We start from the raw sequence: 13,552 nt of genomic DNA on the forward strand, positions 1-13,552 counted from the left end.
TCTGTCCCAGGCCCCCACAGCAGAACTGAGTGAGTGAGTGAGTGAGACAAAATGGTTCCTTGCTCACTTTGCTCTCGAGTAGTCTTGTGTTTGTTGAAGTTTCAATTGTGCTGCCTGTTTCTTTGAGGCAACAGTTTAAGAGAATAAATGTGGATTACACTCTCGGAAGCTTAAACTGGCTGCTCCAAAGGGTCCTTTGGTGAGGTACTGGCGTTCCCTGTGCCCCGAGGCTCCGGGCAGCTCAAGGCCTTGCCGAGCAGGTCGCGCCCGTCTCCGTAGCACCTAACTGAGCTGGGCAAACCGGCCTGTGCCAGCCGTGGTGCAGCGGGAAGGGCGCGAGCAAAGCCCCTGCCGCCACCTGTTCCAGCAGGTGCCACCTGCGACACGGAAAATGAGCCGCTCCACTGTCCTCCCGGCCCGGAGCGGCGCCGCGTTCCCGGAAAGCCCCCGGAAAGCCCCCAGATCGGGTGCGTCCAGCGCCACGGTGAGCGCGTGGAACCCGCCGAGCTGGCCCTTCTCCTCGCCCGCCCCCCTTTCAAGCCGCCGCCGCCGCCGCTGCTGCGGGGGCCGCGCGCGGGGCACTGACACGCGGGGCGCCCGTGTCACGTCCGTCCAGTATCACTTTTATTAACCACGTTTTCCATTTCTGTCGCGCACCGGGACTGGATATACAGTGAGAAAGGCAAACGGTGCTGCCCGGAGCAGCAAGACCAGCGGATATTCCTGTACCCTCTTAACACGCACACAGGGATTCCTTCGTGGTGAGAAGTTTTACAGTTATGTTCTCTTTAGCAATTCTGCTTATTTATACTGCTACTTTTAAAATTCTGTGCCAAGATTGTCACATCTTAAATACAGAGGAAGTTGCTAGAGGTACATTATTTTTTATATATATATATATGTATATGTATATATATATACACACATACAGAAAAATACAAGACTAATTGTTCTTCCACAATATTTAATTTATACACTACGGTAACTATATGCAACTTTTAAAGACACGTTAAGGGGTACAAGAAACTCTTTACTTGCTCTAATAGTTTGGTCCAATATTACCTTACTGTAGTGGTTATTCTCGCCCTTCCTTGGCCACGACACCAGGCCACGACACACACCACGTGCACAGTCATCCACCTGCCGCCACGGGGTGAGGGAGGGGGCAGCGCTCACACCCACGGCTGCGCGCCCGCAGGGAGGGGAGGAGGGAGGGAGGAAGGCTCAACCAGCCGCACACACCGAGGAAGGCTCTAATATAATACAACTATGCAGCATAAATGGTCAACACTGCCGTTCTAAAGTGAGCACCATATATACATTTGGATATAAAAACATTGGAAACAAAGTACACCTGGGGTTAGTTTAAAAGGTGCCATTCCAAGGCTGTACATAATATCAGGAAAGAGTATTTACAATACTTGGATAAAGAGAGAAAAAAAAAAAGCTGCAACAAATACATTTATTGCCAATGCCCTTTATAAACTTCTCTGCGACTACCCGTCGCGCTCACCGTCTGCAACCCCCCCATCTGATTCCTGGCCCTTTGCAAGATCCCTGCTCAGCAATTCCAAGCACTGTGTCCTACGGCTTCACGCACACATCTGTTCCCGGAGCTTCCTCGCCTGGATAGCAGGGGGCTGTGCCGCGCCAGCAGGGCAGGCCGGGGGCAGCCCCGAGCCCGGGCACAGCCGGGCACCACGAAGCAGTGCTGCCCTTCCCCGAACACAAAAAAACAGAATCCCCCAAACGTTGGGTCAGCTGGCCAAAAGGAGCCTTCTGCACAGAAATGCTCTAAAGCAAGACCTTGCCGTGGCAATGGGAACCAAATAAAAAAGCTCCCTGCTGCAAAATAAATATGTGTGTGCTGTTTCCAACTGGCTTCATGAGAAAACAACATGATTACTGAGGGAAAACACAGGGTGTACGTCTGGGAAACAGCAGCATTTTTAAGTCTCTAAGAGAGTCAAATGGAATCATGAGGCAAAATGTTAATGACAATAGCACTGTCTATTTGCAGCCAATTGGCTAAAGGTTTTTCATCCCCTATTGCCTTTGGAAAACTTGGAGCAGGGGGTGACGAGCAGTACGGGGCAGGGGGGGAAAAGCTGACACACTAGGGTAAGTGTCATGATATTACTAATAACCAAAGTAATTTATACAAATACTTTATTCTTAGTTAGAATGCAAAAACTCAGAAGTAGACTTAATTTATCTTTGTTATATTAAAAAAAGAAGATTGTCTGCTTGTAATATTAACATATTTCTATGGGAGAAAGCTGCCTTACAAACCTACTTGCTTTTTTAGAGAAAAAAAATTGCCTCTAGCAAAACAAGATCTTTTCAGTTTGATTTTTGAGCCACAACTTTATCCACATCATAGCTTAAGACAAATAGGTGTGGGTTTAAAATCTTATTTCAAGATCACTAATTTTTCAGTGCATCTTTGCTTTGTACAAGCCTTGGAACATCTGAAAGCTCCCTGAGGAGTTTTCAGCATCAAAACATTATTGCTTTGGTTCTCTTTCAGACACATAGAAGTATATGCCACACAGCACGTAGTGTAGATAGCACAGAAGGTCAGAACAAGAATTAACATTTCACAAGCAAACAAAAGCTTCTCTTACTCTAGTTTAAGTGCAGAACATGAACTTCTAAGTAAGTGCTCCATTTACATTAGGATCCAGATATACTCAATTTAATCCAGATCTTCCATAGTAAAATTATAAATGTAAAAATTACACAATAAAATAGTCTGCTCTGTCGGGAAAGAAAAACATATTGGCTAGCAGCATGCAAAGACCATGCATTGTCATACCATCAAGCAAACACAAAATTAAAATGTAATAAATAACTGCTCAAAGCCCACTGAAAAATATTAAGACAACAGAGGGGAGTTGAGCGAGGGTCACAGCTCTGAGGGGGAAGACCGGGGCTGTCGGTGGGGGAGCTCTCAAATGACGTGGCAGCAGCTGGGCTGCGTGGAGGAGCAGAGCAGCCCCTCCTGGGGGCTCCGCTGGATGTTCACCGAGATCGTCTTTTCACACAGAGGTAGTTGTAGCACGTTATTTTTCAAGTTCCTGCTCTTTATCCGTTCCAACTCGTTGGCTGCGTCTGACATCCGCTCGGAAAAGAACTTGAGGCTGCCCAGCGACGGGGCCTGGCTCGCGCTCCCGCTGGAGCTGATGCACATTTTCCACATGGATTTCTCCTGCACTTTCACGCTGGAAAACGCCAGGCTGCTCTGCGGATCGATAATGTACTTAGCGGTGCCGTGGAGCTGCGAACCCAAGCAAAGGCTCATGAGCTTGAGGCTCTCGACCAGGTCGCCCGCGCTCTTGGCCGAGAGCTGCACGGAGCCGCCGGGCCCCGCGCAGCGGCGCGTGGAGCCGGCCGTGCTGCCAGCGCCGCCGCCGGCGCTCCCGGACGGGCTCCCGCCGCCCTTGCTGCCCTCGCTCGGGCCGCTCCTGTCCAGCCCTCCGCTGCCGTTGCTCGGCTTGCTCTGCCCGCCGCCATCCCCCTGGCTGCCCGGGGGCCCCTCGCTGCTGTCCCGCCGGTGCCAGGAGTACGTGAAGCCGCTGTCTTTATCCAGGCGCCTCCGGCTTTCGGAGTCGTCATCGCTCGTCTCCGAGCTGCTGCAGCTCGAGCCGCGGCCCTGGCTTTTCCGCCGGTGGTAGCGCTTGTGCACGGTGCTGGGCGAGGCGATGTTCATCTTTAGGCGGCTCAGCTTCGGGGGCAGGTTCTCGTCCATGTCAAACTCATCATCCGACTCCCCCTCCTCGAAGATCTGGTTGAGGACCGGCGCGCTCTTCCGCGACGTCAGGCGGTTTGTGACCGACGGCTTACGGCGCAAAACGACTTGAGTAGAGAGAGAAATAGGCTTCTTATCCTCCTCGTCCTCCTCTTCATCTTCCTCCACCCTGAACAAGCACTTTCGGCCGCTCGTCGTGGGTTTTAAGCTCACCGGTGGAACGACGGCCAGCGCGGGGCCAGCCAGCTCCGGGATGTCCTCCTTCTTGGCCGCGTCCCCAAGGGCCTTGTTCCTGTGGCCGTTGAGAACGTTGTCGGCCGCGCGAGCTGGAGGCTGGGGAACGGCTGCGTGCGAGAGCGGAGAAGCTGTCAGGTCGTCCTCCAGATCCTGGGGTACGTCAATCTTCGTTGGCCACGACTGCCTGCAAAGCACAAGGATAAGGGATAAAGGAGAAGCTGGATCACGGTGAGCATGTAGGAAGATCTAGGGAAGACCCGCACGCCAGGAAAATGAGTTGTACCACAGACTGGCCTGTGGAGAGGCCATCTGCAAAGAGCAATGCTTGGTAAGTGGGCAGAAAGAATCATTTTCAAAGAAATGCTGTTACTTGAAAGGTGTGTTTGATACACAGAAACATGGCTTAAGTTCTGTTAGCTGCTGAAATCAAAAAATAATTTAAAAATCCTTTTCACCGCTCTGAGAAAAATAATTAAGCAATAAAAATCTTTAAGTAGCTTTCTGCATTTCAAAAAGCGCCTGAAGGAGGCCTAGAGCCAATGTTTACAGAAGATATGAGGCATGCAAATGATTCAAACACAATCTAAATAAATAGTATTGCAAACTATTTTTCTCGCATTCTCCAATTCAAAAAAAAAAAAGTGTTAAAATTAACACAGTGAGACTGAAACACTGAGTCAGAAGAAACATTCTCTGCTTTTCAGTAGGCCTCATTCAGACCAAGCGCAGTTTGGCAAAATCACCTTTAATTGAAGGCACCTGGGTTGAGATCGCAGTTCTATGTGACTGACTGAAACACAGGCATGTGAAGCCAGGACGCAAACTGCGTAAGACCGTGACACTTAAAGAGCTATTTCAGCTGAAAGAGAAAATTTAACGTGTGTGACTGTGTACTAAAGCCTCAAATTAAAAAGTGACCCTTGAGACCACTGAGTCTTCAGTCAACTAGCAGCTCACGTCTTGTCTTCAGTATCTATTCAGGTTGCTCACGCTAGATCTTTTACTTTAAATCCTTCTTTTTTTTCCCAAATGCACACAGGATGAGTTAGCAGCAGGCGGCGGGAGGTGCTGCCCCAGCGGCAGCTCTGCGCTGCCTCCTCCGGCCCCGCCGGGAACCGCTCCGCTCCTTTGGGGGTGACTGCTGTTCCACTCTGCTATTCCAGCAGATAATGGGTAGGCCTTACATTAGGAACGGACCTGGGAGTGGGACAGAGCTCAAGATGTCAACACATCGCCAGGTGACAGCAACCTGTTTTAACAACAGGCGGCTCTGGCAGCAAAACCCAAGCTGTGCCAGCAAAGCCCTTAGTTCCTATCGCTTCCTCCAGGCCCGAGGGAGGCCTGGCCGCCCGCCCACCCAGGGCATGTGCCTGGGGGTACCACAACACTGTGTCCCACCTACACTCCTGGTACGTGACTCCACATAGGGTCTTGCATGGAAGGTACCCAAAAATCTTTGGGTTGATCATCTCATCGGGATGAACGCAGAGTTTCATCTTGTTCTCTGCTAGGCTCTAGAGAAGAGCTAACAAAACTCAACTGTGACCAGCAGCACAGGCACCTGATACTGCCATCGTGTCACTAAGATACCAGCCACCAGCAACCAAGGGTGCTGGAATCACAGCTTTAAAGGGAAGTTCTTTGAGACGCTGGAGGTCACCACCAGATCCCCACTCAGAAAACAGGCGATACTCTTAACACTAACTCAGCAAAACAAAAAAAAAGAACTAATAAACAAACAAACTCTTCAAAATTTCTCCTCCAAAACAGAGGTGCAGGTAGAAACCCTCCAGCCTGCAGGTTTTATTCATTTATTATTTGCCTGGCCAAACGCATCAGCAGTGGCTGCCCCGCTGCCAGAAGCCCCCGCTCCCCAAAGCTCTGAAGCTTCGCACCTTCCTGGGGCCTTTCCTACAGGGTCTTTAATGATGGTTTTATCAAACTAAGCATCTGACTTCAGCTGGAAAGTCTTCTGCAACATGTTTTTAAATACCAGAAGACAGCTCAAAGTAAACGAAACAAAGCCGTTATTTGAACAGTCTTCCTTAGAGATGTATTAACCTATATTAAAAGGAAAAAAAAATCATAACTTAAGATGCTTGCTGCAAGCTTGATTTAGCAAATGTTCAAGCTTATTAAAATCAAAGCCAGCTACTAGACCCTAACGTAAAAGTCAGGGCTTGATTTCTCAGGCATGACTAATTCCCCATTGATACATTTGGGGAATTACGAAGCTAATTTTTGCCACATCTGCAATTTTAATGACTCACTGAAGGGCAATGAACATTTCCTTTCCTACCAGGTGTGAAAATGTGCTACTTCAGGTAGGGACTGAATAAATTTAGTCAGTAGGAACTTAGGGTATTACCGGTAACCAATTTCTGAAGGGTTCCTTAAGCGTCCACAGCACCGCCAAGACACTTCCATAATGAATAATCATTTAACTCTGTTAAAAAGGCAGCATTGAGCCATTCAATAATCATCTCATTAAGCCAGGTTAAAAACAAAGCAGAACATGTTAAATTCTCACCTGAACTGAGCTTTGATGTTGCTAGGGCTTGCAGATCTGGTCTGAATTTCCTTCTCTTGTTTTTCTCTCAGGATCCTTTCAGCCAGCAAGAAGTAAGTAGCAGTGATGTGATTGTATTTGTTTGTTTCCAAAGCCCTACGAAAGCACAGAAACAGGAAACAGGCCATAAACGTACAGCTTTCTAAAACTGGACGCGCAGCTCACACAGCGGCAGAAGCACCTGAGACAGACATGCGCGTCTCTGACGTTTTGACAAGCGTTTCTTGGCCTTATTAATGACAGCCAATGAGTCTAGTGAGTCACCATGGTTAGGTGAGGGTAACTTTAGGATATCGTTTGAATTTTTTTTTTTTCTGAAAATGTACTGAAAAATGATAGAATCCTTTTTCATTAGTGTCATGCAACAATAATAGGCTTTCCCAGCTCCACATAAAGCCATGAAGTGCTGGTATTTGCTTATGAAAAAGCTAGAAGAAAAGACTATTTTAGGACTGTCACATTAAGTTTATGAAAAAGTTAAGTTTGCAAGTGACTTCATATCATTCAAATAATTCTAACACAAAAGAACGTACAATTGCTACAAATATAAAAGTTTAAAAAGCTACATTTTTGCTTTTCATTTCTTTTAAGTGATAAAATACTGGATTGTTTCCACAGAAAAATTTCTTCTTCTTCACGTGCTCTTTCAATTTCGGGACTATTTTAGAAATTTGGGATTTTTTAGAAAAAGCTTGGTAAAGCTTTCTGTAGCTTTCTAGCATATTCACTCAGTGACAATATTTATATTTTGTCTATATTATATACATAAAAGGAATAACATTTAAATTACAAAGATTCAGGTATATTGGAAAAGTACTAAGAGAAAAATTAATAATTTATCATCCCTAAATTTACATGGCATCATATAATCTGGAGAAATACACAGCCTAAGTAAAAGCACAGATTTAAAAGCAGTTAAAATTGTTTAATACAGCACGTTACCACATGAAACATACACAGCTTCCAAACTTCTTTGAGGATTTTCCCAAGGTTGTATGTTCTTAAGTCATCTTAATACATAATATTTCAGTATTTCTTCCCATCATCGAGCAAAACTGTAGTATTTTGTTAGTGGGGTGGATTTGGTATTTAAACATGGCAATGGCCACGTGTGTTCACGACAAATACTGCACAGAGCAAAGTGCAGGGGTACAAGCGGTAACTTACTCCACGATGGTGTCTCGGTCCGCTATATCGCCGAGCACCATGCGCTGGATTATACTGTTGTGCTCCTCCTCGGACAGGTTTTTGTACGACACCAGGGGGATGTTGTACTTGGTCGCAGGAGACGGGTCAACTCCTTGGAGCCACGCGTGGTTTTCTATCTCTTCCAGAGATGCCCTTCGCTTTGGGTCTCGCTGCAACATCCGGGTAATTAGGCTGCAAATAAAATGAATAAATAAATTTAAACAAAATGCACTTGCACGTTTAAAAACTACCCCTGCAAGAGCAATAGTAGGAAGAATTTTCTTCTTTCTGTTGGTTCATATAGATCTTTACAAGTCCCTGCAGTAAAAGTAATGTAAACAATATTGCAGAAAATTATCTATTCTCAAATACACCCCAAATGACATTGCAGAATGGAAACAAACACATAATTTATGTACTAAAACCGTAAATATCACAAGCACTATAATTTTCATTTAATCTGGGGGCTTGTATTTTTCTTTCCCTATACGATTATAATGGCAACTGTCACAGATGGCCTGGAGGCTGGTCTGCACAGTAACAGAAATATCATTTCGCATTACTGCTGTTGTAACGAGGATCTGCAATGGCAGAAATAGTAAAATTTTTCCGTATGAAACAGCAGTCCCCCAAAGGGCAGTGACTCGCTGTACCTGTGGGGTGGGAGCAGGGCTCTCGGGGAGCATGAAATGACAAACTTACTTATGGGTTGGTATTGGGTGCAAGGTAACATGAAGGTTTGGATTTTTTTTCCTGTATGAGAAGATTTGTGGAAGGGAAAAAAGGAAATCAGTGCAGACTCTTTTAAAATAATTTTTAAAAAGAATGCCATGGGTACACTGAAGCCCTGCAGTCTCTGTCTTTTGCAAAAGAAAAGACTTTGTGAAATTCTTGAGCATGCTTTTCTTTAAATTTAATAAAATTTTGACAGAAATGCAACAAACTGTATCTAATCTATGAAGAAAACTTCAGGGACCGATCACACACTAGCACAGAGAGAGCAAATTAGCCTATTCTGACCTTTAAACAAATTAGCGCTAGCCAGCATATTAACTGAAAAGATGGGAAAAATAGAAATTCCTGTCGCAGCAGAGTATGTAGCATCTGAAAAGATTTATTTGGATACAATTCACGAATAAGACCTTTCTTTTAAACCTCTTCTTGCAATTCAAGCTGTTGAGAGCAATAATAACAGCTTTTCAAATACCAGAATCCGAGAGAGAAGCATTTTCAAGCCTCTGTACACCTACCTGGTGGTTCATATTGACAAATGACCAGATTCTCTCTCACTGACTCAAGAATGTGGCTGAACATGGTAGAATAGCTGAAGGAACACAACTTTGATATATATTTGAAGGGACCATCCTTTAAATAAAGGCCTCATTCATTAATCTGTCTCCATCATATGACAAACATTGGAACATATCAAAAAAATGAAAAAGCGGCGGTGAACACTGCAGGAAAAAACATTCCAAAGTGAGTCATAATTCCCAAGTGGCATATGGCATTTGCAGGGAGATTATTTTTCTCTTGAAGGCCCATAACGCTGATCTGGAGTTGCAATTTGTTTTGTAACTGATGAGCAAAACTTTTTGCTTTATTCTTGGGTTCTGAGCAGAAATCTAGAAGAATCAGTCTCTAACCCTTGCCACAAAAACACTTCAGTGACAACTCTTGAACCTGCAGCGAGAGTGCTGGCCAAAGCCAGTCACTGGTGAACTGCCTCTCCAGGCTTTTACCAAAATAATGATAACTGATACAGATGAAAGAAGAAAACATTCTTTAAAACCAGAATAAAGTTTCATAGAGGCACATGCAGAAAACCTAATGCAGAAAATATAATGGAGTGAAACTTTAGTAAGAACAGAGAGACAGTAAGGAGAGCGTAGTAGCAGTACCCAAGAAAGCTGGCGGTAAGAAATAGCGACAACTAAGCAAAGCAGTAGATAAAGTGCTGTGAAAGGTAAGAACCAGGAGAGGGAGAGCTGAGGGGAGAGCTCTCACACATGATGGGAACCCACCTCCCGAAACGCTTCCCAATTCCCTCGTACTCTACTTACTCTTTACATTCTTTGGACACATGAGGTGGCACTGTGTATTTGCAGTCCATGATCATGGTCAGAGTTTCACTGTCATTTGCTTCTTGAAATGGCGGCTGTCCACACACCAACATAAAAAGGATGACTCCCAGACTCCATATATCTGTAAGTAAACAAGGCATGTTTTAAAAAATGTTGATCACCCTCATGTACATACGATCAAAACTGTGAAGCACTATTGAGATGCAAGTTAGAGTTACTAGCACACTCTGTTGGTCATTATTATTTCTGGACTTGCAATTCCATAGAAACACAAAATACACGTGTATCAGCGTTTAACAGATTAACAGTTTATATGATTTTAGAGGAGAAAAGAGATCAAAAGACATAAGCGCAGACTTTGTAGAAAGAAGGCTGCCTAACAATTTGAGATGCAAAACGCCTCTGAGGGCAAGGTGTTAACCAAAGCTGAAGGAGGAGCTGGTTGTTCCTAATCCCTCCCCTCACAGGCAGGCAGGCAGAGGTTATCAAAGAAAAATTGTATTCAAAGCACCATCCTTTCCGAAGGACAAGAACAAACTGTTCTCACTACTGACATATTACTCTATGAAGCACAACATTCTTAAAAAAAAATAAATCACGTATTTTAATGAAATTATTTTTCTTCCTTCAGGCTTGAAGAAAAAAATCATTTATGTAAAACTGCCTTCTTATACAGTAATGAATAAACATATCTAACAGTGCTTTTTTTTAATCCATGAAGTCTTTAATAAAATTAACTGTGGCTTTTAGTTGATTTTAAGAGTCCTCTTGTTTCTTCTTAATTCCTGCTTGTAGAAAGCATTTTAACAGCTTCCCTGCTTCCTGAAGAACTGACATTCCAGAAAATGGAAAAGAAGCAATAAAGGCTGTGAAGCATTTATGTTAGTTTCTACACATTGTAAGAACAGTTTGGGTCTTTATTAAAAAGTGAGTTAGAAGAAAGTATTTGTCAAGTCTGATTGCATTAGATGCGAAGAACTTAAACACTGCGAACAATGTGGTGCTGCCTCTAAAAAGAAAGCAGAGCCCTAGAGGAGCGGCCTGTTCCTCAGGTTCAGGCTCCCGCTCTGAAGAGCTCCCTGTGGTTCCTCTCCCCGCGTGGCAGCCCTGCGCAGCAGGGGCGAGGAGAAGCAGAGGGGCCCCGGGGTGCCGGCAGCAGCGCTGGGCTGGGCTGCGGCGGGGCCGGCTCTCCCCAGCCCGCGTGGGAAGGAAACGCTGGCTGCAGTTTGGGCTGGCTGCAGTGTTACTGACTCCCGTAAATTCCGCCCGTTCGGCCCTAGAGCAACTACCACTTCTGCCACTTGGAGCCCGTTCCTCACAGAGTGCTGCGGAGAGATAAATGGGATGAGTCCAAGGAAATTCTTGTTGGAGCCCTAATGCGGAGCACGTGGCGCTGGGAGCCGGCACCACTGCTGACGTGGAGCCGTGAGGCCCTGGGTGCCGGGCCCTGGGAGGCCAGCGCAGCAGCCCCGCGGGCCCGGAAATTCAAGGGGCCTCTCCATGTGCTTACACCTGGCGCGGGGCTGCAAGGCCTGGGCAGCCCGAGGCCAGGAAGCTGCTGCACTGCAATGCAGAATCACCTTAACACATATATATTTTTTTTCCTGGAGTGGCTGGGGAGTTGTCTCCCACCACACATTACAACTTATTTTTGTAATTGTGTAAAACATGCAAATTCAGACATTCTAACAATTGCATAATTTAGGTATCAGCATTACATTTGCCGAAAAAATAGTGTGGAGGGAAATGAAACACTTGGATATCAGCTGTAAGTGAGCAGCATCTAAGAAGTTTAAACAGAAGGAGAAAACAAGTGTTTTAAGCTTGATCTAAATTTCAGGTCATGAGGCATTTCTGCTGCCCTGAGTAGATACTGATCATCCTGCAAGTATTTTCCCTAGAAAAGGTAGCATCCTGAGGCACTTTGCTATTTACACACATGTACATACATTTTTCTATCCTGCAATTTGGAAGGACTTGTAACAGCAGATACTGTCTTAAGATTTCCCTCTATTTTGAGAAATAAATAAACAGGTATGAAAAACAAACAACCAACCAAAAAAACCAACCCTTTTCAGCAGTGGTATCCAACTGATCTATATCCAATGAAATAACAATTTTATTTTGTATAACACCACGTAGAATTATTAGATATCAACCTGTATCACCTGTTTTGACAAACAAAAGGGTAATGACTGATTACCCAGCACACATCTTAGAAGACAGTGCTTTTTTTCTTTGATTACTTACTGTATTTTTCACTCCATACCCACAAGTCCTTGGAGATGAGAAGAGCTGCTAACAGCAAAATGAGAACCTACTGTTTTCAATACAACCACATGTAAAATAGAAGACACTCCTGTTCATAGTGTAGTGTCAATCATGCACTAAACTGCTGCTGTATTTCATTACAGCACACATGCCAGGGTACCAACAATCACATTTTATCTCATTCTCACATATTCTAGGCAAAAATATTTATTACATTTCTCTGACCAATGTATATTTTGTTAATTTGCTGCCATAGCAGACTTACTCTTGTGCAGCCAGGAACCAGGTGTGTGCAAAAACAATTGCAAGGCTTTTACTCCCACCCTATTCCTCTAGCAGCAGTGTCTCCAAAGGGGGATTTGCATCTTCACTGCACCTACCCCCATGGCTACTACAGCAGTTCAGCCGGGAGCTTCAAGGCTCCAGTTTAGCCACTTGCGCAGACTTTAAAATATAATGACAACAAGGAGCACGACTGCGGTGAGACAGGGGGCCTAAATAAATTTCATCTGCATGAAACTTAAAATAGAAAATCACCAGATGACTCAAACATGTTCTCTTGTTATTTTGGTGCAGAACTCCTGTTGTGAGCCAGATGTCATCATGGGGTCACCTTTACGGGCCCTTCAGGATCCCATCCTCACATATGGAACAGACCTAGGCACTTGGATGCCTGCACATGTATGAGGAGAACATATTCCCACATTTAGCCAGTCAGTATTTCAGGTAAAAAAAAAGAATATATATATATATTATATATATATAAATGAGGAATAATGAAAAAAATCTACAAGTGTTTATCAAAAAAGTCACCATAACCATTTCCAGAAAGGCTAGACTGCTGTTTTTAATACTGGACTATTTTTCTGTCAGGCTTTGTTTTAGGGCTGCCTCGCTCAGCCATAACCAGAATTATATTTAACTTGTCACACCAAACCCAGTTGATGTTTATCAGTGTGAAGGAAGTGGTTAAAAAAACTGAGAGAAAACAGGAAACACTGAACAAGTTTCCGTCCTAGCTTCTTTTGAAATGCTCGAGCTCTGCAAGAACAATGTAAAAACACTTACAAGAACTGGGCAATTTGCTGATATTTCAAACTATCCTAAGTATTTAAGAAGACACATGCAAACTTAAAATAAAAACAGTAAAAGCCGTGCATTTCCCTTCCCAACCAGCACAGAATCTTTCTTTTTAATATTAAAAACAAAAAAGAGCCAAAGTAATTGCCACACGACAACAACAAAATAGTGTTTTACTGACAGACATGTCTGCAATTAAGCTCCCTGTAGAGAAATCAGATCACTATAGATTTTATACCATTTTGAGGTTCTTATTTTGCTTATGTTGAGGAAATCTGCTTGTTTGAAGTGTAACAATCCTAACCTTGAGGGTTCGAGGTCGTATTTATTTGCAAATACCCATTTCAGGCTTAGACCTATGGTTCCAGCATGCAA

The 13,552-nt window shown here is 44.4% G+C and overlaps 1 protein-coding gene across 1 annotated transcript in view; it reads right to left on the minus strand.

The window, feature by feature from the left end:
- Positions 1 to 2,327: 2,327 nt before the first annotated feature.
- Positions 2,328 to 13,552, minus strand: part of SNRK (SNF related kinase) — a 37,163-nt gene continuing 25,938 nt past the window's right edge. The window contains exons 3-6 of the mRNA XM_026045508.1: positions 9,806 to 9,947; positions 7,725 to 7,937; positions 6,519 to 6,653; positions 2,328 to 4,172 (exon numbers count right to left, since the gene is read on the minus strand). Of these exons, the coding sequence (XP_025901293.1) occupies positions 2,954 to 4,172; positions 6,519 to 6,653; positions 7,725 to 7,937; positions 9,806 to 9,947 (1,709 nt within the window). The 3' untranslated portion in view covers positions 2,328 to 2,953. The remainder of the gene's footprint in view (positions 4,173 to 6,518; positions 6,654 to 7,724; positions 7,938 to 9,805; positions 9,948 to 13,552) is intronic.

The sequence above is a fragment of the Nothoprocta perdicaria genome, unplaced genomic scaffold, assembly GCF_003342845.1.
Source record: "Nothoprocta perdicaria isolate Ctin4 unplaced genomic scaffold, notPer1 scaffold_40, whole genome shotgun sequence".
NCBI lineage: Eukaryota > Metazoa > Chordata > Aves > Tinamiformes > Tinamidae > Nothoprocta > Nothoprocta perdicaria.